The following is a 22727-nucleotide window of genomic DNA, read 5'->3' as shown; positions in this document are numbered from 1 at the left end:
TCAAAAAACAGAGAATGAGAGTGGGAACGATTCCATTTTTCTTTTCACTTAATGTGATACATACTTTGGTGAAACCACAGAAACATGGTCTCATCCTGCAGGTCAGAAAAACTCATCTTATTAATCCTAAGCTGTCTTCATGAAACTAGGTGTTGGAAGAAAAAGAACATGTTGATTCATTGGTGTGTATGCAAATAGAGATGCTGCCATCACAAAAACAAAAGGTTAAATGGATATGAAATATTTTTTGTTTTCTTTCTGTTTTAGAGCCTTCTCCTCCTCTAAATTTTAGTAGTAAAACTATTAGAGGATTTAGCAGGAAGAACAACTTTAGAGAACTATGATCAATACTATTTCTCTGTTGCTATTTGGTTTTTAGTCTATTCCTGTTTTAGACCTTGAGATACTATGGCAGGAAAAGAAACAGAAATTAAAGGGAAAAGTTTTTGCTTGTTTTTCCTAATTTTGGGCATTAAGGTTGGTTTGAAGAAAGAGGAAATGGTCCTTTTTCTATATGACTTTCAAAGTTTCATTATGGTTTTCATTTAATACTGTTAGATCAGTGTAGTGTACTCAGTCACTTTTGTTCCTGATATCATTCCCTACACCTCAGTAAATTCAGTTCATCTGAACAGCTGCTTGAATTCACCTTATAATTCACTCACTTATGAGTGAGTTATAGGTGATTTCTCTGCTGTTTTTCTTCTATATGTCCCTGCCTGCATAACTGACTATATCTAAGCTTTCCCAATGGTGACACACGATGTGTGTGTCTTTGTTTAGGTTTAGAAGCCAAGCTATGCTTATCACTTCTATATTGGATTGCCCCTACTGTAGATGTTGTTATATTAACTCTGATTGAGTTGCTCTGGACCAAATGAAAAATGCGATGCTATTTTTCTCTCTTATGAATTCTCTTTATTCCCTTTCTCTTTTACTCAGTCAGTTTTCCTTTCATTTTATTTCCCTTCCTACATAACACCCTTTAGATTTTAATTCCAATTTCCATTTTATTAGTTGTATTTATTATGTATAAGTATCTGTTATTTTACTTCTCAGACAATTTTAGTTATCCTCTACATATTTTCATGCTGCGAAGTGTAATTCTACTGATCAAGAAGGATTGTAACCCGCAAAGCCTTCAATCTTTGATCATACCAGCAGCAGCTGCATAATCAGCACCATGGACAGAGGTGCCAGTAGGGATTAATGGCCTTGAAGGACAAGAAAATCTGTCTAAATTTAGCCATAAAATCAAACAGAAGCACATCTCATTTGTGAATATAAAATGTTATTTTTTCCTTCGGTGTTGTGATTTACTTGACATACTGTGCTAAAATACTGACAAAGCAATTCGGGTAAGTTTTTAAGAAGTAAAATCAGTATTTAAAGACTATTTTAGAGATTATTAAGTCCGTTTCTTTGTTTTATTGGTGATAGGGTTAATGAACTATATGAGCTTGCACAGCTCACTTATTTTAGAATTTGGGGTTTTGGAAACAATGGGTAGCTCCCCTCCACACATATCCAGGGCAATATGTGTTTCAGACCCTGTCCCCCAAGCCACCCTTCCCCCATAAAGTATTGGTTTAAAAAACATGAGACAGGGGCTGGAGCAATAGCACTGCGGGTAGGGCGTTTGCCTTGCACGTGGCCAACCCAGGTTCGAATCCCAGCATCCCATATGGTCCCCTGAGCACCGCCAGGGGTAATTCCTGAGTTCATAGCCAGGAGTAACCCTTGTGCATCGCTGGGTGTGACCCAAAAAGCAAAAAAAAAAAAAAAAACATGAGACAAACTTCTTCCTCCCTCCTTCCCTCCCTCCCTCCCTCCCTCCCTCCTTTCTTTCTTCCTTTCTTTCTTCCTTTCTTTCTTTCTTTCTTTCTTTCTTTCTTTCTTTCTTTCTTTCTTTCTTTCTTTCTTTCTTTCTTTCTTTCTTTCTTTCTTTCTTCTCTCTCTCTCTCTCTCTTCTTTCTTTCTTTCTTTCTTTCTTTCTTTCTTTCTTTCTTTCTTTCTTTCTTTCTTTCTTTCTTTCTTTCTTTCTTTCTTTCTTTCTTTCTTTCATCTTTCTCTTTTCCTTTCAATTTTTGTTAAGTTTTTGGGCCACAACTGGTGGTGCTTAGGGATTATTTTTGGCTCTGCACTCAGAGACCATGTCTGGTGGTGCTCAGGGAACCATATAGAACCTTGGTGATTGAATGTAGTTGGCTGCATGCAAGGCAAACATCCTACCTGCTAACTATTGTTGTGGCTCTGAAACCCTTTTCTTGAAAGACAATTTTATTCTTTCTAATTTTTCTAAACATAAAGAGTAATGTAAGAGTATTACACTACTCTTTTAATGTAATAAAGTATTAATAAATGGCCACAGGAATAACAATTTTTATCTCAGAGAGCATGTGAAAATATTTTCCCTCTATCCTTGGCAAAATGACTTCTAACTGTACAGATGTACAAGGAAATAATAAGCAATTGTTTTAAGAATGAGAATTGCTGATTTGTAAATTTTAAATTGTGTAATTTAAATGTTTACACAAAAGGATTCAAATTTTTTTGCTAAGAATTAATGCATATTAAGGTGCCTAACTTGTGCTTGATGTTAAATTTGGTTATCAAATTTTATTAGATAAATTTATTAGATATATTTAATAAGAATTAAATATATGGCTTTTAGGGGTTTGTTTTTGGGCCACACTCATTGATTCTCAGGGGTTACTTGTATACCTCAAAGTATCTGAAATGTCGTAAGTGGAAAAGAACAAATAATTACATATCATTATTTACAAATATTTAAGACTTAACCACAGTTTCCACTCAAGACCTGTGGTCTCTTTAGCACATTTCCTTAAATATGATTATGATGTTATTGACCTATGTAATTAGCTAAGATATTTGCTTTTGAGTAGCTTTCAATAGATAGAGAATGTGTGTCTAGCACAGAAAGTCCTTCATGTAAACAACCAGTGCACATCATTTGCAATATGGGTGTCTGAGGTCAGGGCATGGTCTATGGCCATGAAATGGAGCAAAGCCAATTAGGCTGTATGTGAAACACGTCTGTGACCTTGACCTCATTAGCACTGTGCCCAGTCTGCTTGACTGGCCCCAGATGGTTAAGCTTAGTGCAGAACTTTTGTGTACAAGTACCCTAGAGCACATTTAGGATAATCCAAAGTTTTGAACTGCAGTTTTATGTCTGGTTCCTAAATGAATGACATACCAAGGAAGTTGATGTTTTTCTTTTTCTTATAGTAAGAGAAGAATGGTTAACTTCATGCTAAACACCCTGAAAATCAATCATTTTGGGGGGCTGCTTCCTTTCCTCCTCTTTAATTACAGAAGTAGTTGTAAAGTGCTGTATCCTGACCTTGCTTGCTTTTATAAGTTTAACAAGCCATTGTGGTAGAAACAATGGTACTATTGCATAGAGGACACTAGAATTCATGTGGTTTATACTCCTTATTCTGCACTTTACCTCTGATATGCACAGCAGCCTAAGAACTTGTGGACATTTTTCTATAGTTTTATGCATTAAAAAACTTTGATGGCCCTTGGTTTGGGTGCTTGCATCATCTTTTACATTTATATAGAGAAGCTAATTTTAGAGTTTTCAAAGTTATGTTTATTTTCAAAGTTATGTTTATTTTAATTTATATTCATTAAAATGTGAGAAAACCTACCATCTGGCCCCTAAAATAATATTTTAAAGTAAGCAATTGACCATTATTACTTAAAATATACCTCTTCAGAATACAAAGACATCATTTTCTTTATGCCCTGTTAGAGGACAGCTTGTATCGGAAGATACAGAGGTTCACTGTCTGAAGAGGTCCCAGCTTCAGCAGTGCTCATCTTTCTAGAATGATCATTTCCAAACAGACTCAATCAAAATATTTCATGATTGCTTACAATAAACTGTGATAATCTACTTGGATAATGAGAAGAATATAAGATATTTTAGTATGTCAAGCATAGAAATCTAGGTATATTCAAGAATCTTATATTGTCTAATAATATAGTAAATGTATATGTGGATAGACAAGTTAGTTAGGTTTTTTTTCCTTTTTGTGTCACACCTGGCGATGCACAGGGGTTACTCCTGGCTTTGCACTCAGGAACCACTCCTAGTAGTGCTCAGGGGACCATATGGGATGCTGGGAATCGAACCCGTGTTGGCTGCATGCAAGGCAAACGCCCTACCCGCTGTGCTATTGCTCCAGCCCCACAAGTTAGTTATTGATATAACATTTGAGATTAATATAAAACAGGGTATTGTGTGAATCATATAGGCACATGAGTCACCAAACAGGTCAGTTTAAGTTAAGAAGATGTGTTTTAAGCAATAAAAGTGTTAGTATAAGTAACATTTTTTCTATATATATTTTGAATCTTAGATAGCGTGATTTACAAAGTTGTTCATATTACAGTTGTTTCCAGCATCCAATGTTCCAACATCAATCCCATTACCAGAGTGACCTTCCATTTGCCGCTGTCCCCAGTTTCCCATCCATCCCCCAAACCTGCCCTTTTTGCTGGCACAAAACAATTTATTTTATATTGCTTGTTACAATGAAATGGTAAGTGAAATTATAAAAAATGATTCAGTAAAAGAAAGTCAGTGAAAGTTGTTGTATCTCAAAATGGGGGTTTTAAAGTCATTGTTTAGTATAATTTATAGTAATAATTTCCAAAGTGAAATGGATATCAGACAAATTAGAGTACAACGGGCTTTGATGTGCCTAGTGTTCCAGTAGGAAGAGTCTTTAAGCTTTTATTCTGCTATTTTCTCTATGATTCCTCTGCTTACTGTCTTATTCCCTTCACAGGAGGATGTTTCCAGCCATGAGAGTTAAAATCACTGGTTTGGATCCACACCAGCAGTACTACATAGCTATGGACATTGTACCTGTGGACAATAAAAGATACAGGTAATAGTGATTATAAGCATTGTTAGCACTCAGGATAGGTATTTGTTTTTTTTTTTTATCTTTTTTGCCACACTCTGCAGTGCTCAGGGATTACTCCTGGCATTGCAATCAGGGTTCACTCCAAGCAGAATTTGGTGAATCATACGTGGTACTGAGGATCAAACCCGGGTCAGTTGTGTTCAAGCCAAGTGCTTTGCCCACTGTACTATCTCGAGACCTCACATCCCCCAGGATTGTTCTTTGAACTTATTAAATGAAATATTTGAAAAGTTTTAGAACAAGAAATAGAGGTAGGTGAATGAGTTGTAGATGGGTAGATGGTAGCAACAAAGTCAGTTGTATAATGTTTGCCAGGCTAGCAAAAATCAAATGAATGTTAAGTCTAAAACTTTGTTACCTCCACTACCCATCCACCGCCACGCTCTGTTAACATGGAAAATACTTAACATTTTGAATAATTCATTTTCTGAAATGCAAATGAGTTGATAGAGAGGAAGAATAAGTGGATCAGTACAGTACATTCAGTTGTATATCTGATGGCTTTGTTATGGAGTTTGGCCAAGGAGTCAAGAAGAATATCTGTTTAGAATAATTGTTCATTAATATGGGTTCTGAGCAAGTTTGTTAAGTAATTTTCCTTCAAAGTGATTCAAAGTCAATAGACTTTGTCTGTTAGATGGCTTATTCATTGCTCTTGTCAGAAACAAATTGTTACATAATTGATTTCTTAAGATTTCAACCATACCAGTGACTCGTGGATTATTTTGAAATCCGTGAAGTTTAAGAACTTTCCCCTAAGTCCTTGAATACTGAACAGAGAGAAAATGGGGAAGAACAAGATTAACATGATCATGGGAGAGAATTGGCCAAGAAAGAGTTAGACTGGATTCAGGACTTAGGAAGCGTTTCACATTTGTCTTAGAGAATCTTGAGAGTTGTGATTTGAGTTGAGTGTTTCTGTTTGCCAAGGACCAGGTTCCATATCATCCTTAAGAGCAAATGTCAAATCCACCAAGGAAACTCATCAGAAATATAGGATAATTGGCAAAGTCTGGAAAACTGACCTCATTAGCTACCAACTCCATCTCTTTATAGTGGCTTTGTAATACAATCACATGGAGGATCATAGCATTTTAAACTAGTGTCATCAAAGACAGCACTACCTGGGAAGATTTGGTAGTGTTTCTGATTGTACTAACACTGATGTCTCTCATTTCCATAGAAATGTCCCTGAATTCAGATTGTCAGCGAGGAAGTGGTTAACAAGCAAGAGGCTTGGGGTGTCTCTGCATATAGCTGTGTTTTATAGGACAATATGGGAAATGTTTTTAATAAGGAGCTAAATCCTGAACAACTGACCAATGGATTATATGGTTTGCATTTGAAAGGTTAAAGGTTATAGTAAAATACCTTTACCATAGTTAAACACGTGGGCTTAGGATGCTTGCATGCCCACAATGATTCAAGCAAAGAGAAAGGGAGAAGAAAGTAGAAGGATTATGAGAATGTTTTCCTTGTGAGAGTTGCAGCTGTGATCATTAACCACAATACTTTTCTGCCTTCTCCCACCGCACCTTGTTCTACATTTTCATCTCAAACTAATTTTCCATGGGTCTCCATTCTTTTTCCTCATATTTTCTCCTTAATATTATATTCATTTTTACCATCATTTTTACCATTTCTCTTCCTTCTTCATTTGACTTGTATCCTGGGTCTCTATATTTGCTCTGCTTCTGTCTCTGAATTCTCTCTCCTTCTCTGTCTCAGATATGTGTATCATAGCTCCAAGTGGATGGTAGCTGGCAATGCTGACTCCCCGGTACCCCCAAGAGTTTATATCCATCCTGATTCTCTAGCTTCTGGCGACACTTGGATGAGACAGGTGGTTAGTTTCGACAAACTCAAGCTGACCAACAATGAATTGGATGATCAAGGGCATGTGAGTTAAAGAATCCCATCTCTCTCTTTTCCTCTTTTTGTTTTAGTGATGAGTTGCTCCAAACTTTTCAAATAGGTAAAATAAGAATCTCTATGCCATGTTAAGTTATTTCAAGTAAACAATTTCTTTTTTTCTCCTATGCAACGTTTTTGTAGATCTAACATTTGCCAAATATCTGTTATCCTTAAGTTGTATGTATTACACAGAGTTCCTATGTTCAAAGGGCTCTCAGTTCCGTTAAAGAGGCAAAAGGGAGACAAGGACAAATTAAACAATGATGAAAGAAATCAAGGCAGTTAATGGGATAAATCACAAGGCAATAAACAAAAAAATGACTGAAGTGATAGTTATGGATAATTTGTTAAGTAACTTGTGAATTTAGAGAAGAGGCATAGATCTTAAAGACTTCTAGGCATCAGGACTACCTGATGCCATTACTTACCTTTGGCAGTACAGTTTGTATGCTCTGAATATCAGGATTTATCTTGGTTGCTGTGGGAAGACAGAAGCTACAATCATGGTTCCTATTTTGAAGAAAATGACAATTTTCAAGAATAGAGAACACGTGCATACCATTTCTCTCATGTGATATAAGACACTATCCATACATTCAATAACAAAATGCAAATAATAATGTGGAGAAATCAAAAACAGTATGAGCTTCCAACATGCTGAAAATTTGAAGCAGAAGGAGACTGTCATTTGGAAGAAGTTCTGAACCCTTTTAGCTGAATGTTGTTTCTGTAACCAAAATAATCATTCAACATTTATCCAACTAAAGAAAGCATATTAAATCTACCCCTCTGTGATTGGAATACTCTATTAAATGGTTCCAGGTAACTGTTCAACAACTGAGTCCTTGTTGCTATGACAAAATCACACTATTTTCAACTTCACTGAACATCTCACCACTCAATCTGTGCCCTTTCTATCATGCTTTTCTTCTATCTTGCAAAGATGTAGGGACCTTAGAGCCATCCCTGGCATGATATTTTCCCATCTCATTTCAGATTATTCTTCACTCTATGCACAAGTACCAACCCCGAGTTCATGTAATTCGCAAAGATTTTAGCAGTGATCTTTCTCCTACCAAGCCTGTCCCTGTTGGGGATGGAGTGAAGACATTCAACTTTCCTGAGACCGTTTTCACCACAGTCACAGCCTATCAGAATCAGCAGGTAAGAAGCTGACCATGATGGTCCCCTGCTAGCACTACTTTACAAGAACTTATTCATGCTTTCATTGAGGTATGTTTATTCCTCCATGTGGCACTGATGAGTTGGAATGAGGAGACATAAGACTCTCAGTTCATGAATATCATTTGTGATGACAGTGTGGTAATACCTGGTAGCAGCTGAGAGATATCAGAGACAAGATCTTTGACCAAGATGATTTTATCTCCTAAGTAATTATATTTCTGTCTGTTCTTGTATCTATGTTCATGATATTTATTAAATTATTGCCAGTGATGCTCAACATTTGCAATTTCTTTGCAAGTACTGTTTGATTCATATTTTCTCTATATCTGCTATTTTATGTTTATACCTCCTACTTACATCAAAGTCATCGACTCTGAAATTCAAATACCCTTCATTTCCAATCACACTCTCTGATTAAATTTATGTTCATGTACATAAGCTTCACACTAATATCTGTATTATATATATAATATGCTCATTTTTTCATAAATAATTATTAAAAAGTTACAGTGGTCCAGAATTAGTAGAGAAATAGAAGTGATTAAGACTTATTTCTTCTTTTGGCAGAAGCAGTTTTAGTTGAATGGATGATATGTAAATATATAATGATAAAATAAAGTCATTCAGTGGGCAAGATGTTTCAGAAAGATGTGGCAAGATGTGGGCAAGATGTTTCAGAAAACCACTCCTTTTATGAAATGAAGAGTTTTCATTTATTTTGCTTGAGTAAATGAATCCTTTTTATTTGTTTTAATAAAATCCTTTTATTTATCTGCATCCTTTTATGTCAGGCCTGCTTAGAGAAATGAGCACTTGATACAACATAGAGCATTAGGTATTGGGGATTATGCACAGAGTTCTGACAATGAAAGAAATAGAGGGAATAAACATTCATTTACTAAACATTTATCAAGTGCTGACAATAGGCCATGCAGAATAGCTGTTCTTTATTTTTAGAAGAATTTATATACAACCCCTGATTCCAATAAATGTTAAGTTCTATATGATGTTGGGCTTTCTCAGCAGCTGCCGAGTATTCCCAATTTCAGACTTGTCTCATGAATAACACATTTGATACAAAGTAGAAGAAGAACATCAATTTATTATGTGTGTCATTTAAAAATGACTGAACTCTCTTAAATTCCTTACTGAAATCTTAGAGGTTATGCAGGTTCCTACAAACACGACAACACTATATCACTGTCTTCCCATTGTTCATCGATTTGCTTGAGTGGGCACCAGTAATGTCTCCATTGTGAGACTTGTTGTTACTGTTTTTGGCATATACAATACTCCCTCGGTAGCTTGCCAAGCTCTGCTGTGGGGATGGGATACTCTTGGTAGCTTGCCGGGCTCTCCGAGAGGGAGGGAGAAATTGAACCCGGGTCGGCTGCATGCAAGGCAACCCCGGTTCAATTCCTTTGTCCCTCTCGGAGAGCCCGACAAACTACCGAGAATATCCCGACAGATTCAATTTTAATTGAATTTTTGATAATTTTCAATTATAAAAATAATTATACATATTATATATAATTATATAATATAATTATATCTAAATAATTATATAATTATGTTATATATAATTATCAAGCTCTGATATATATATACATATTATATATTTGGGGCGGGGGGGCACACCTGACAATGCTTGGAGGCTCCTCCTGGTGCTGTGTTTAGAGAACCATGTTGTGCCAGGGATCAGACTTCGCATTACAACTGCGCTGCTGTTAGGAAAGATGAAGACATGCGATTGGCTGTGCCGTGGATGAATCTGAAGAGCGTTGTGCTGAGTGAAGTGAATTAAAGGGAGAGAATAGACATAGAATTATCTTGCTCATTTGCAGGGGATAAAGAGACATAGTAGGGAAGTAACTAATGCTCCAAAACAATAGAAACAAATGGCAGAAGAACTGGTCCTTAGCCAGAAGTTTCCGTTGTGGTGGGAGGTGAAACAGGCAGGAAAGGGGCCTCTACCACAATGGCAGGGCAAAGGGCCTCTCTGGCTGAGGACCGGGTTTGGAAGGAGCTAAGTGATATGCATGGTGTCCTTTCAGTGACAGTGCTATAAATCAAAGTCAGTGCCTGAAAGGAAAAAAAGTGGTCAGAGAGGCAGATTGAGGGGCCAGTAAGAGGGAGACTCTAATGGGGACATTAGTGGGGGCAAGTGGACACAGTGAAGGAATTAATACTAGGATATTGTACCCCTAGGACTCAGTCATAAATAATTTCGTTCATTTGCAATTCACCTTGATTCAATTCAATAAATTATTTAAAATATTTTTTTTAAACCGTGCATTACATATTGTATAATATATACTCAGCCAATGAGATTTCTTTCTGTCCCCAAGGTAGGGTTTTTGGAACAGCTAGAATTTTGAGATTGACACTGGTTCAGAAAAGGAAGAATAAGAATCTAGATTTTAAAAAATAACTGATTGAACTTTTCCAAGACTACCCACTCTACAGTTTTAATCGTTTCTTTTGAAAGCAGAGATGTAGCAATGAATATTTTAACCGTAGAATTTAGTTTGTAGAAAAAATTGGAACACTGAAGAAATTCTGTTTTCTCAGTAGATCAGTTCCGTTTTTTCTAGATCAGTTCTAGAGGTAAGGAGGGCTGAAATTGTAACCTAAGTTGAAATTAGAAAGCCACATATCCCTATAATAATGGAAAACAACCAAATATGATCCTGAAATTGATTTCACTTTAAAAAATTATCTCATGGGCACTTTTCCTTCATCAGAGTACATTTTTAAAAAAATACAAACTATCTCCCAGCATTTATTGTCATCATAACAGTGATCCAAGCAATATGAACAAATGTTTTAAAACTTCTTTTCCAAAAGAAACACCTAAAAATAAATCTGCAGTGCTTTGTCAACAGTTTCTCACTTCACCCATCATTTCTAGTTGGAGACACTCTGGAGCAGAGAAATATTATCTCCTTTTAGCGTGATCTGACCCAGTTACTTCCTTGACATTATTTTTGAGTGATTCTCTTCTGCATCATCTAATATGAGGCTCATATATTCATCAAAACCTATGATATAGCCCTCTCTCTGCATATTCACTTGCTCATAAAACCACACCTGTATCCAAGATCTATTTTGCAAGTATCTGAAGATGAGGTTGATGTGTTGCACCATTACCTTCTTCACTTTCTGGCTCTGGCCACAGTGTGCCATGGTCTTAGTTCTCAAAGATCACACAGTTCCACATGCTGGCTCAGAGGCATCTTCCATCAGAATACGTTTTATGAGTATAATCACTGTATCACTGTCATCCTGTTGTTCGTCGATTTACTCGAGCAGGCACCAGTAATGTCTCTATTACACTCAGCCCTGAGATTTTAGCAGCCTCTCCTTACTTGTCTTTCCCAATAATTGGAGGCTCTTTCAGGGTCAGGGGAATGAGACCTATTGTTACTGTTTTTGGCATATCGAATATGCCATGGGTAGCTTGTCAGGCTCTGCTGTGCGGGCAGGATACTTTCAGTAGCTTGCCAGTCTCTCCAAGAGGTATGATGAGTATAATATCTTGAATATATCTGGACAGTGGTGGGAGAAGTAATATTTAGAGAGGATGAGATATGTGGTTAAGATAACAGGATTTGATAGCAGTTATGCGTTGGTTTGGCTTTTCACCTTTATCTTAACCAATTGTGTGGCCTTGAGCAGGTTTCATAACCCCTTTCAACATGTGTTTCCAAGGCTGGAGATGTCTTTTCCCTGGAGGCTTAGATAAAGGAACATGAATAAGGCCACTGACACAAACCTGGCATCTAATTAATAGTAATTCAACTTACATTGCTAAGTGGCTGAGTCTGCAGACATAAACTTGAGGGGGACCCAGAAGAAAATTTAAAAAATATGGTTCATTAGGGACAATGTGGGTTGTTAGAAAATGGAAGAATTGCATTAGCTCTTGAGGGGGTTTTAGCAAATAAGAAACTACTTTGATCTTGGCTTTTATGTCATATTGGTGAATTAATGATGTGTTGACATTCAAAATAAGTAATATTGCATTCCGTTCATTTTTAAATCAATGTAACAGTTTTTGTGATTTAACAAGCCCCTAGTTCCTAGATAAATGAAGCTTGATTATTTGATATTCCCTTTGACTTTGTAGATATGATTTAATATAATACAGTACCTTCCTATAATGCACACTAACCTCAGGTATTTCCCCCAGGAATCTTGAAGTCTGTATCCTATAAGTCAGAGGTGTTACCTAACAATACTTTTCAGTGTTGTCATGAAAATTCTGAGTAGACTGTTTTCTTTGGTGAGTTATAGTCAACTCTGAGTGTTTTTATTTCCCAAAAATATTATAGAATGGGAATAATTAATAATTTTATGAAAGAACTATGTATTTAATATGTTTCTTAAGAGAACAATTAGGAGGTTTATGAGAGTATAAAGAGGAAGAAAATCAGTGGTAAGTCATGGATCTCAGAAACTTATTTGGAGTAACACAATAAAGGAAGGGCAGTAAAAAGAATAGAATTGAAATAAAATGTTACCCAATCTTCCTAAAATGTCAGGTGTCTTATTTTACACACATATGTGTATATGTTTACATATGTATCAACACATCTATATATCTACCTATCTTTTTGTCTGTCTATATCTATCTATCTATCTATCTATCTATCTATCTATCTATCTATCTATCTATCTATCAATCTATCTATCTGTCTATCTATCTAATGACCTATCCATAGGTTTGGGACCATACCGAGCAATGTTCAGGGCATACTCCTGACTCAGTGTTGAGACATCACTCCTGGAGGTACTCCAGGGACCATATGCAGTGCTGGGGATTGAACCTGGGTCAGCTAAGTGCAAGGCAAATTCCTTAGTAGCTTTATTATTTCCCTGTCCATCTTAGTCCCATTTTCCCCTCTCACTGTGTCCTTTTGAGAAAGTTATTTGGTCTCTCTGGCCTTCAAGCAAATGAGCAGTTGTTCTCTTTACTGCCTCTCTTCCTTTTTTTTTAAAGTTGATCTTTTTGTTTCAATTTTTGGGCCATACCTATTGGTGTTCAGATGCTGGTTCCCATGCTCAGGCACCACATAGTGCTGGGGACTGACCCTGGGCTTCCACGTGCCCAGTGTGCACTCTGACCCTGTGAGCTACCCTGACCATCTACTTGCTTTTTTTTTCTTTTTGGGTCACACTCGGTGATGATCGGGGTTACTCCTGGCTCTACACTCAGGAATTACTCCTGGCAGTGCTCGGGGGACCATATGGGATGCTGGAAATTGAACCCGGTTGGCCGCATGCAAGGCAAACGCCCTCCCCACTGTGCTATCTCTCCAGCCCCTCTACATGCTTTTTAATGAGAACTGGTATTATTATCAAACAGAGACCACCAACACATGGTTTTCAAGTATTGAAAATTTACAGTACTGTACAATATATGTATATGTACAGTATATGTACAGTATTTCAAGTATTGAAAATGAAAATGTTCATGTCCGTATTTTTTTTTCCTTTTGGGTCACACCTGGCGAAGCACAGGGGTTACTCCTAGCTCTGCACTCAGGAATGACTCCTGGCGGTGCTCAGGGGACCATATGGGATTCTGGGGATCAAACCTGGGTCGGCAGCGTGCAAGGCAAACACCCTACCCACTGTGCTATCACTCCAGCCTCTATGTCTGTAAATTTTTTAAAACCCCATAATATTATAGACCAGAGTTCCCTAAACTTGTTTTATAAACCACTTCTATTTTAGAAAAAATATTATACAAGATTACTCTGGAAATTTATTTTATTTAAGCAACAAACAGAAAGCATCATTAGTTGCATGTAGCACAACTACTGCAAGCCTTCCCATATTTCCCCATCATTCAAGCACTGTTCTAAGACCAACATATTTTTAGTGACTCCACACTTGAGAAGCGTGCTTTTCGCCTAGTAAACAAAATATTCCAAACTATATTATTTTGGAATAGTATGATAATTTTTGAGTCTTCACAGACCTCTCCGGGTTAAAGCCTATGATTCTTTTTTTTAAATGTGGGTACCCCCTGCCTCTGTGGCAGGTGGATTCCCTTTAACTCTCTCTTTCCTTTAGGGTATTGTAAGCCTATGATTCTTGGTGACTTTTTTATTTTCTCCCAGACTGGACACCTGACTTTTCCTGTGACTACTGAACTATATTGCTCCTACTGATGGAAGATTCTCCCTCTATTTTTTTGTTTTTATTTTTGCTTTGGTCCACACTCAGATATGCTCAGGGCTTACTCCTGTCTCTCCATTCAGGGATAACTTCTGGTGTGGCCTGGGAGACAATACAGCATTCGAGGGATGGAACCTGGGCTGGGAGTGTGCAAGGCAAGTGCCGTACTATTGCTCCAGCCCCAGATTGTCTTCTTTCTAATCTCAGTGCTTCTGCCTTTGTCCTGAACCTGTACATCCCAATATTGGCTGTTCTGATTCCTCCTAGGAGTCACCTGGACTGTAAACTTAATGTGTCAAGAGCCATTGTATTGCTTTATTGCCGATGGATCTTCCTAAAGCACAACTCTGATTGCATTACTTCTCAGTCACACATTGTCATGACTTCTTGGGATCCAGAAATAAAGTCCAGGACTTTCAATTAAGCACTCTGTGATGCACTCTCAATTATGGTAGTTTTCTTTTCTGTGACCCCTTATCCTCCTTCCATAAGATCTTCTTCAGTAACACAGAGTTTTACTATTGTTTGCACCTGATATCCTCGCTTTTCCATGACCATGATCTTTCTGGTGATGCTGTTATGTTTAATGTTTATCTGTCTAGATTCTTTCTCTTTCAGATTTGGTGAAAATATTATGCCTTATTATATTTATAATTTTCAGCTGCTAATGAATGTTCCCTAAAACTTTATTGAACTGAATCTTTCACTTGACCTTTATCACATGCGTGTCCAGTATTTTTTGCTTTTCAAAACAAAAATTGTGCCTTTACAAAACAAAAACAAAAGACTATTTTACCACTATCAGGTGGTATAAAACATCAGGACCTGATTCTAGACCCCAATAATGCTGCAGCTGAGGGACTGTATTGTCTTTGACAAATAACTCCAGCTCAGAATTTTTATCTGAAAATTGATGATTTAATCCAAATCAGTACTTCTCAGTCATGAGTATATAAAGTAGTTTTCTATGGTCTACAAAAGGTGAGAAAAATAAAGACTGTATAGGGAGTCTTTTTATACCTACACATTCATTTAAGTAGATTGATATACATCATTCAGGTTTTTTCCTCTTTTCAATCTTAATATATCATTTATTTTATGCAATTATATTGGTAGGGTACACTTAATAATGTGTTTACTCTTGGAAAGATTAAAATATTAAAACGTCAGTATTGATCTTAAAAGGTTTGAGGAGCTATTGGAGATGGCCATAAAATTCTGAAACCCAGAAACTTTTAATTCAGAAGATGAACTTTTCCATCTCCATAATTCTATTATTTTTATGTCTGTCCACAGTGCATATTTCTTGAAAAGCAAATACACCTCTGCTAGCTGGTTTTCTTATGTATCTGTCGCTTTGTTTGTTTGGACATAAGTAGTAGTAAAATGTAAAGAAAGTTTTCATTTCCATGAAAAAAAATTTTGTTTTGTTTTTCCGTGTACACCCAGCAGTTCTCAGGGCTCATTCATGGCTCTTCATTGGGGGATCTCTTGGGTCCATACATGGTGCTGGGAATTGAACACAGGTCGGCCTCGGACCAGGCAAGTGCCCTGCCTGTGATGCTTCAACCCCTATAAACTATTTCGTTTTGCTTCTCTTTTCCCTTTATTATGCCTTTCTCCTACCCTTAATAACCCCTGGACTCCTGGGCTGTTAGCATACTAAGCTTATTATTGGAAGTATTATTTTCTCTCAAAGTATCTTGATGGCAGAGAGGAAGGTATGGCATTCCTAGAATCTCATGTTGGATTAAGGCAGTGGAGTTGGGAATAACAGAACTCTACACTTTATGCTTTCTTCTTGGAAAAACATGTCCCCATGGAATTAGCTGGAAATTTCCTTTTGTTTTAATGATTAAGACTGGAGCAATAGCACAGCAGGTAGGGCGTTTGCCTTGCACATGGCTGACCCGGGTTCAATTCCTCTGTCCCTCTCTGAGAGCCCGATAAGCTACCGAGAGTATCCCACCCACCCGGCAGAGCCTGGCAAACTACCCATGGCATATTCGGTATGCCAAAAACAGTAACAACAAATCTCACAATGGAGATGTTACTGGTGCCCACTCAAGCAAATCGATGAACGGATGACAGTGCAGTGCTACAGTGCTTTTAATTGTTAAGCATAACAAGTTTATTGGAAAATAAAGGCAGTAAGGAGAGAGGCAAGGTAAGATATGTGCTTTAGAGTGAACCGGGCTCCAAAACAGTGGGAGCTGGTACACATCCCAGTTTTAAAGTTGGAAAGTGTGTCCCACCATTGTCTTTGGTCTCGGAGGGTTTCCTCTGACAGGTCTGCTGTAAATCTGAGGGGTGCTCCTTTGTATGTGATTTACTTCTTTGACCTTGCTGCTTGCAGAATTGTGTCTCTATCCACAGCATCCGTCATTCTGACTATGATATGCCTCAGAGTCTTTTTATTTGGGTCTCTTTTTTGCTGGCACTCTTCAGACTCCTTGTATCTGGATGCCTGCCTTCTCCAGCTCTGGGAATTTCTTAGTAACGATGTCGTTGACTGTGTTTTTTCATTGGGATTACTTCCCTGTGCTTCTGGTACTCCAATGATTCTTATGTTGTTCCTCTTGAAGTCATCCCCAAGAACTCTGATTCGCTCTATAGCCATTTTGAGGTCTTTCGCCATTATTTGTTGTTGTCTGTAAGCTTTCTGCAGCTCATCCTCAAGGTCACTGATTCTGTCTTCGGCTGTAGTCATTCTACTGTTGAGGGCATCTACTGAGATTTTTAATTCATCTACTGATTCCTTTATTTGTGTGACTTCCATTCGTAGCTTTGAAATTTCTGCTCTCATTTCTTCCTGCCTTTTTTTGGTAGATCATTCCAGTGCTTCATTCATATCCTCCCTTAATTTGTTGGATGTCTGTTCCATGGTTGCTTGGAGTAGGTCGACTGTCCTCAAGATTTCCTGTCTGAATTCTTTATCTGAGAGGTCGTAGATGTGAGTAGCCCCTGTTGAGGTTTCTGGAATCTTTTCTTCCCCCTCTCTTTGTGGAGGGGATTTTCGCTGGTTCTTCATATTGTTATGGAAGTATAGAATTGGAACTTTGTAGTTGTTTATTCCTATTCCCTCTTGCTGGGGGAAGGAGGAGCTCTGTTTGTGCTATTGCTGATGGCAGCCTTGTTCCTATTCTAGAGTTCTTTCTTATACTCAGGTGTTTCTTCCTGATTGATGTGGGGGCTCTAGTGAAGACTTAAGGCTAAGTTCTCTTTACAAAGGTTTTGCTAAGCTTCTCTTATTCACTGATAGTTTTTCTAAAGTTGAAGTAACCTAATGGGCTATTTTGCATAAGTGATTGAGATGGGCTAAAGCGATTTTCAAAGAAAAAGACTATACCTAATGTGCTAAGGTAAAAAATAATAACTGCGGCCATGTTAGCGGTGCCGCTCCGGCAGGAGGCGAGAATCTGGAAAAAACCCGAGTGCCCTAGAACAGATGACTGGTTGAAGAAACTTTGGTACATCTATACAATGGAATACTATGTAGCTGTTAGAAAAAAGGAGGTCATGAATTTTGCATATAAGTGGATCAGCATGGAAAGTATCATGCTAAGTGAAATGAGTCAGAAAGAGAGAGACAGACATAGAAAGATTGCACTCATCTGTGGAATATAGAATAACAGAGTAGGAGACTAACACCCAAGAATAGTAGAAATAAGTACCAGGAGGTTGACTCCATTGCTTGGAGGCTGGTCTCACATTTTGGGGAGAGGGCAACTCAGAGAAGGGGTCACCAAGTATAATGCAGTCGGAGGCCATGCGGGGGAAGGGTGATGCGGGCTGAATGTAGACTAGAGACTGAACAAAGTGGCCACTCAACACCTTTATTGCAAACCACAACACCTAATTAGAGAGAGAGAACAGCAGGGAATACCCTGCCACAGGGGCAGTGTGGGGTGGGGGGAGATGGGATTGGGGAGGGTAGGAGGGATGCTGGGTTTACTAGTGGTGGAGAATGGGCACTGGTGAAGGGATGGGTTCTCGAACTTTGTATGAGGGAAATATGAGCACAAAAACGAGAAAATCTGTAACTGTACCCTCACGGTGATTCACTAATTAAAAATAAAAAAATAAAAAAAATAAAGTTGGAAAGTGTGAAAGTGAATATCTCAGGACGGGAGATGAGGACAGTATATGCATGGGCACCATGTACTCAGCAGTAAAGTGTGAGCATGGGCAACACCTGTGTACATAGATGGAAATTTCTGTTGCAGAGTCTTTGTCTTTTCCAAAAGGAGAAGACTGCTGAAGCTTCAGATTGTTCTGAACAGGAAACTAGATCTCAACACAGTCAGTTTTGTGTAAGCAAATCTGATAATATTTCTGAGCTGCTCTTTATATTTTAACTTATAAAACCAGTTTTTCTTAAACTTTATAATCAAAGCAGCATGATATTTTTCATATGGACCAAGTTTACTTATTTCTTTATCTTGATGAAACACCTTTAAAACATAAAAGTATGTGTTAATAAGAGAGGAGGGTCTTCCAGCCTCAAACTGTAAAAATCATATTCAGGATTTTCTAGTTTCATTCACTTTGTAAGTTATGCTATTTATATCTGTTCTGTGCATTGTAATATATATCTCATTTATTCACTTCCTCTGTGTTACTAGGCAAAAACATAGTGAAAATGATTAAAATTAATTGTATCAAGCCAGCAATCAGCCCCTCATATCTTCAATAACTCAGACTCCACAAATCAGTAAAAGGTTATGGAAATGAAATCAGTGAAGAAAAATGCTTCTCAGCCTCTGTATTTTCCTTCATGCTTCTCATTATTGGAGAAAGTTTTAATATAACTAATGTAGTTTAGTTTTTCCTGCACAGGAAGTCACAGAAACCTTATTTTGGCTGGTAGGACATTTAGGACTTGTTTATAGTGCTTGCATTGAAAACAAATAGATTGAGGGAGGTTTGGGTCTATATTCTCTAAGGCTTGTTATGACTTCGAGACTGGTGATTACCAGCCCTCTGGCATCATTCATTCATTTACTCATCAATTGAAACTTAGGATGATGACTCATCTATGTAAAGGGAAGTAAAAACACTATTATTCTTTTGGTGTAGAGTCAATATGTCAGACCTGAATCAGGGAAAGTGTTCTCTCACTGGCGGAAGCTCAGTTTGTCTGGCCTTCTAAACCAGGGCAGAGCAGTGAGAACGTGGGTAGAGAGACTGGCAGGAGCAAGGCTTTCTGGCCCTGAAAGGTCAGCTTAGGAGTTTGAATGAGTATAGTGGTAGCCACTGGGAGAATGACATGATCCAGTTAGTAAAGATTATGTTAGTGTGTGTAGAAAAGGCGTTGAAGAAGGACAAGGGGTGAAGCTGCAAGTTATATGGACTGGTTCAGCTAACAGATTATGGTGGTCTGGACCAAGGTGGGGAATAGAGATGAAGAACCATGTATAACTCTGAATGATTCCTGAAATTGTGGAATAGGGATGAAAATGAACTTTTCTAATATAAACATTCTGATTATTTCCTAGATTAAATATATCTTTATGCAACTATTTCTGGTAAATTATCAAGGTTTTTTTTTGTGGTCCCAGATGTTTTTTCCTCTTCTCAACTACTGTAGATGTTTTCTGAATGTATAATGGCTGTGCAGGGGTATACATGGTGGCATTTGTGTGTCATATGGTTGCTGACGGGCTCCTGTTCAACCAGCCTCACTGGCATCTGCTGTGAGACATCAGGTCTATTCACTTGGGTTCCTGTGTCTTTATACGCTACTGATAAGAGACTACTGAATTTGGGCTTTCATTCTACAGCTAAGCTTCTCCAGATGACACTCTCTAACATCAGATCCTCGTTAGCCCCTGAATCAGAGGCTGTAGCACTTCCGTTTCAGGGTCACCATGCCTACCCAGCAGAGGAGGTGAAGCTGTGACATGGAGATGTGAACTCAGAGCAGGTGGCATGCTCACTTTGACACAGTCACCCCATAGGTATATGGTGGTCCCACTGCCAATTTGTCCTCTGTACCGCCCCTCCCCATTTTGATTTATGTGGGGAGTAAAGGTACCTCTAAGTTTGATTGTGCCTCTTTTTTGAATGGCATACACCTGAAAGTGCTCAAAGATCTTATTCCTGGTTTTGTGCTCAAGGATATGGGGACCTTATGGGGTACCAGGGATCAAACACAGGTCAGCAGCATGCAAGCAACTTCCCCACTGTACTATCTATCCCACTCCTGCTTTCTTCTCTTTATTGCCTTCTCTTTTCTCACTCTTCACTAGTGAGAGAATGGCAGAGTGATCTCCGTATACACATGTGGAGTGACTGTGCCAAAGTAAAAGTAACACCTATTCGATGAGGCTATGTCACATTTTTGATTTTCACAGATGGCAAATTAATGTGGCCCAGACGTCATGATCTTTGGTCAGATCACTTTGACCATGGCAGAGGGTATAGTGAGAGGAGCAAAATAGAGACTTTGCTTTTCTGACCTGCTTTTTTCTTGCCTACTTTGATGCCCAGCCACATATAGGTTCTTTCTGATGAAATACTTTCCTGTTCTTTTCTCCCTTTCTTGCATTAAAAAAATAAATATCTAATCTTTCAAAGCCTGGCTCATGTGCTCTTTCTAATGTAAAATCTCTGAGCACTTGAATGAAATAACCCTCATGTCTCTAAACTCTCATGGTGCTTGGTCTTTGTTGTGAATCTTTTACTTTTTGCCTTATATATTGTATATTTTTGTCTGTATATGCCTGTTTTTTTAAATTATTGATAAGTTTCTTCGTTGGGGGAGGTGGGGCTGGATGGCACATCATCACGTACTGACTACATGACACTATCATTTGTGCTTTCTGTCACTTTACTCTGCACAATAAGTGGCACAACCACACTTGTCATGGAATTCTCTAAATGTAACATTAAAAGCTCTGAAGCAAATATCAAAATATTAAAAGGTCTGAAGCAAAGTGTTGTTCTCTTTAGCACTTGGTGGCATTTGTCTATTATGTCTCTGTGTAGACTCCTCAGTCATCCGGGGAACTGTAGGAAACCATTTCCCAACCACTTCTCCCTGGCCCATGAAATAGAATGTCATTATATTTACAGGGGTCTGTGGAGGTCCTCCAAAACATGGCAGCACAATTGTATATAAGAAACCCCTACCATAAATGAGTTGGACAGGGTAAGCTGACTTGAAAGAGAAAATAAAATATTATAACCCTAACTTGAAAAGAAAATATGGTGTGCAGTTTATTGCTGTGGATTATGGAGGAAGAAAGAACTGATTTTAAGTCAGAAACAGAAAGGCAGTGACAGTCTTTAAACTCAATACAGTATTCACATGGCAGACACTGAACTTTAGAAAACCGACCCTTCAGGCTCCTGCTCTGGTCTATAAAATTGATGTAAAATTGCCTTTGCTACATTATTAGTGATACATTATTAGTGTGCCATTCTGGAAGTAGGAACTGTTTGGGGAAAAAAATAACGGGCACTTTTAAGTCAGTTTCTGTCAGAATCTCACATTGCGTTTTAAAGACCTTTAAAGACTGTGGCTTTGGGAAATTCCACTCAAACAAAGTGAGATGGAAGAGGGACTTGGAAAGAGTTCCAGCACAGAAAACAACTTTAGCAGATTTAGTGATCAGAAATGGGAAGATGGTCTTAAGTCCTGATATCAACTTATTTCTAGAATTCTGTTTCATGGAGAGTGCCTCTTCTCCTTTTCTGAACTCCCTAGCCCCCACCCTAAGTCCCTATTTCTGGAGTGTAGTAAGTCCTTAACATCTGGGTCAGACACAAAGTTGTCAAAATGCCTCCCAGACCAGGTCTGAAAGCAGAAACGCTAGAGCACATATGGAATTTGTTGTTCAGGCTTGTTCTCGTCTAGAGGCATGGAGGTAATATGTATGACCATTGCAGAGTTTTAGGGGACCAAGATAGAATGCACTAGAGAATAACTTGAACACAGAGTGGAGATTGAATCAGATAGCTCCTAAGGATTTATGCAATGGGGGTCATATAATTGTTCTAGGTTTTCTCTGCCTTATGAAAATGCTGTTTTGTTTCCTCTAATTTTCTTATGAGTTTTGGAGACTGAATGAGATATACTGGCTCTTCCTCTCTTTAAGTGCACAATTTTAGGTTTCCCTTCAAACACAACTTTTTGTTGTGCTCCTTTTGATGTCCTTATAATAGTATTTTAGATCATCCAATGAACAATACTTAAAAGCTACAACTCAAGTGCAATGGAAATAAAGTCAGTTATTTGGATCTTTCTGAAAGAGGAAGGTTTGAGTTCATCTAGTTGGATTTACTGCATCTATTAATTAATTATTTAGGATCTTTTTGTTTTGTTTTGTATTTTTATAATCTAGACAGGTTTATTTCTAACATGATCTTAAATAAATGCAAAATGAAGTTAAATGATCACATCCCCATTTTTAAAACATAAAGCAAGCCTGTGATTTGATAAGATATTCATTTTCTTCTCTAAGATTTAGA

The 22727-nt window shown here is 37.9% G+C and overlaps 1 protein-coding gene and 1 pseudogene across 1 annotated transcript in view; one reads left to right on the top strand and one right to left on the bottom strand.

Moving 5' to 3' along the window:
• The window catches only part of TBX15 (T-box transcription factor 15), a 152332-nt gene that overhangs the window by 78147 nt on the left and 51458 nt on the right, over window positions 1-22727 (top strand). The window contains exons 3-5 of the mRNA XM_004614428.2: window positions 4827-4928; window positions 6696-6867; window positions 7878-8045. Coding sequence (XP_004614485.1) covers window positions 4827-4928; window positions 6696-6867; window positions 7878-8045 — 442 coding nt within the window. The remainder of the gene's footprint in view (window positions 1-4826; window positions 4929-6695; window positions 6868-7877; window positions 8046-22727) is intronic.
• Window positions 10974-11252, bottom strand: LOC101540839 (small nuclear ribonucleoprotein E-like; annotated as a pseudogene).

The sequence above is a fragment of the Sorex araneus genome, chromosome 3 (genome assembly GCF_027595985.1).
Source record: "Sorex araneus isolate mSorAra2 chromosome 3, mSorAra2.pri, whole genome shotgun sequence".
Lineage (NCBI taxonomy): Eukaryota > Metazoa > Chordata > Mammalia > Eulipotyphla > Soricidae > Sorex > Sorex araneus.
The sequence above is the reverse complement of the archived record's forward strand: the minus strand, read 5'-3'. Positions and strand labels throughout refer to the sequence as shown.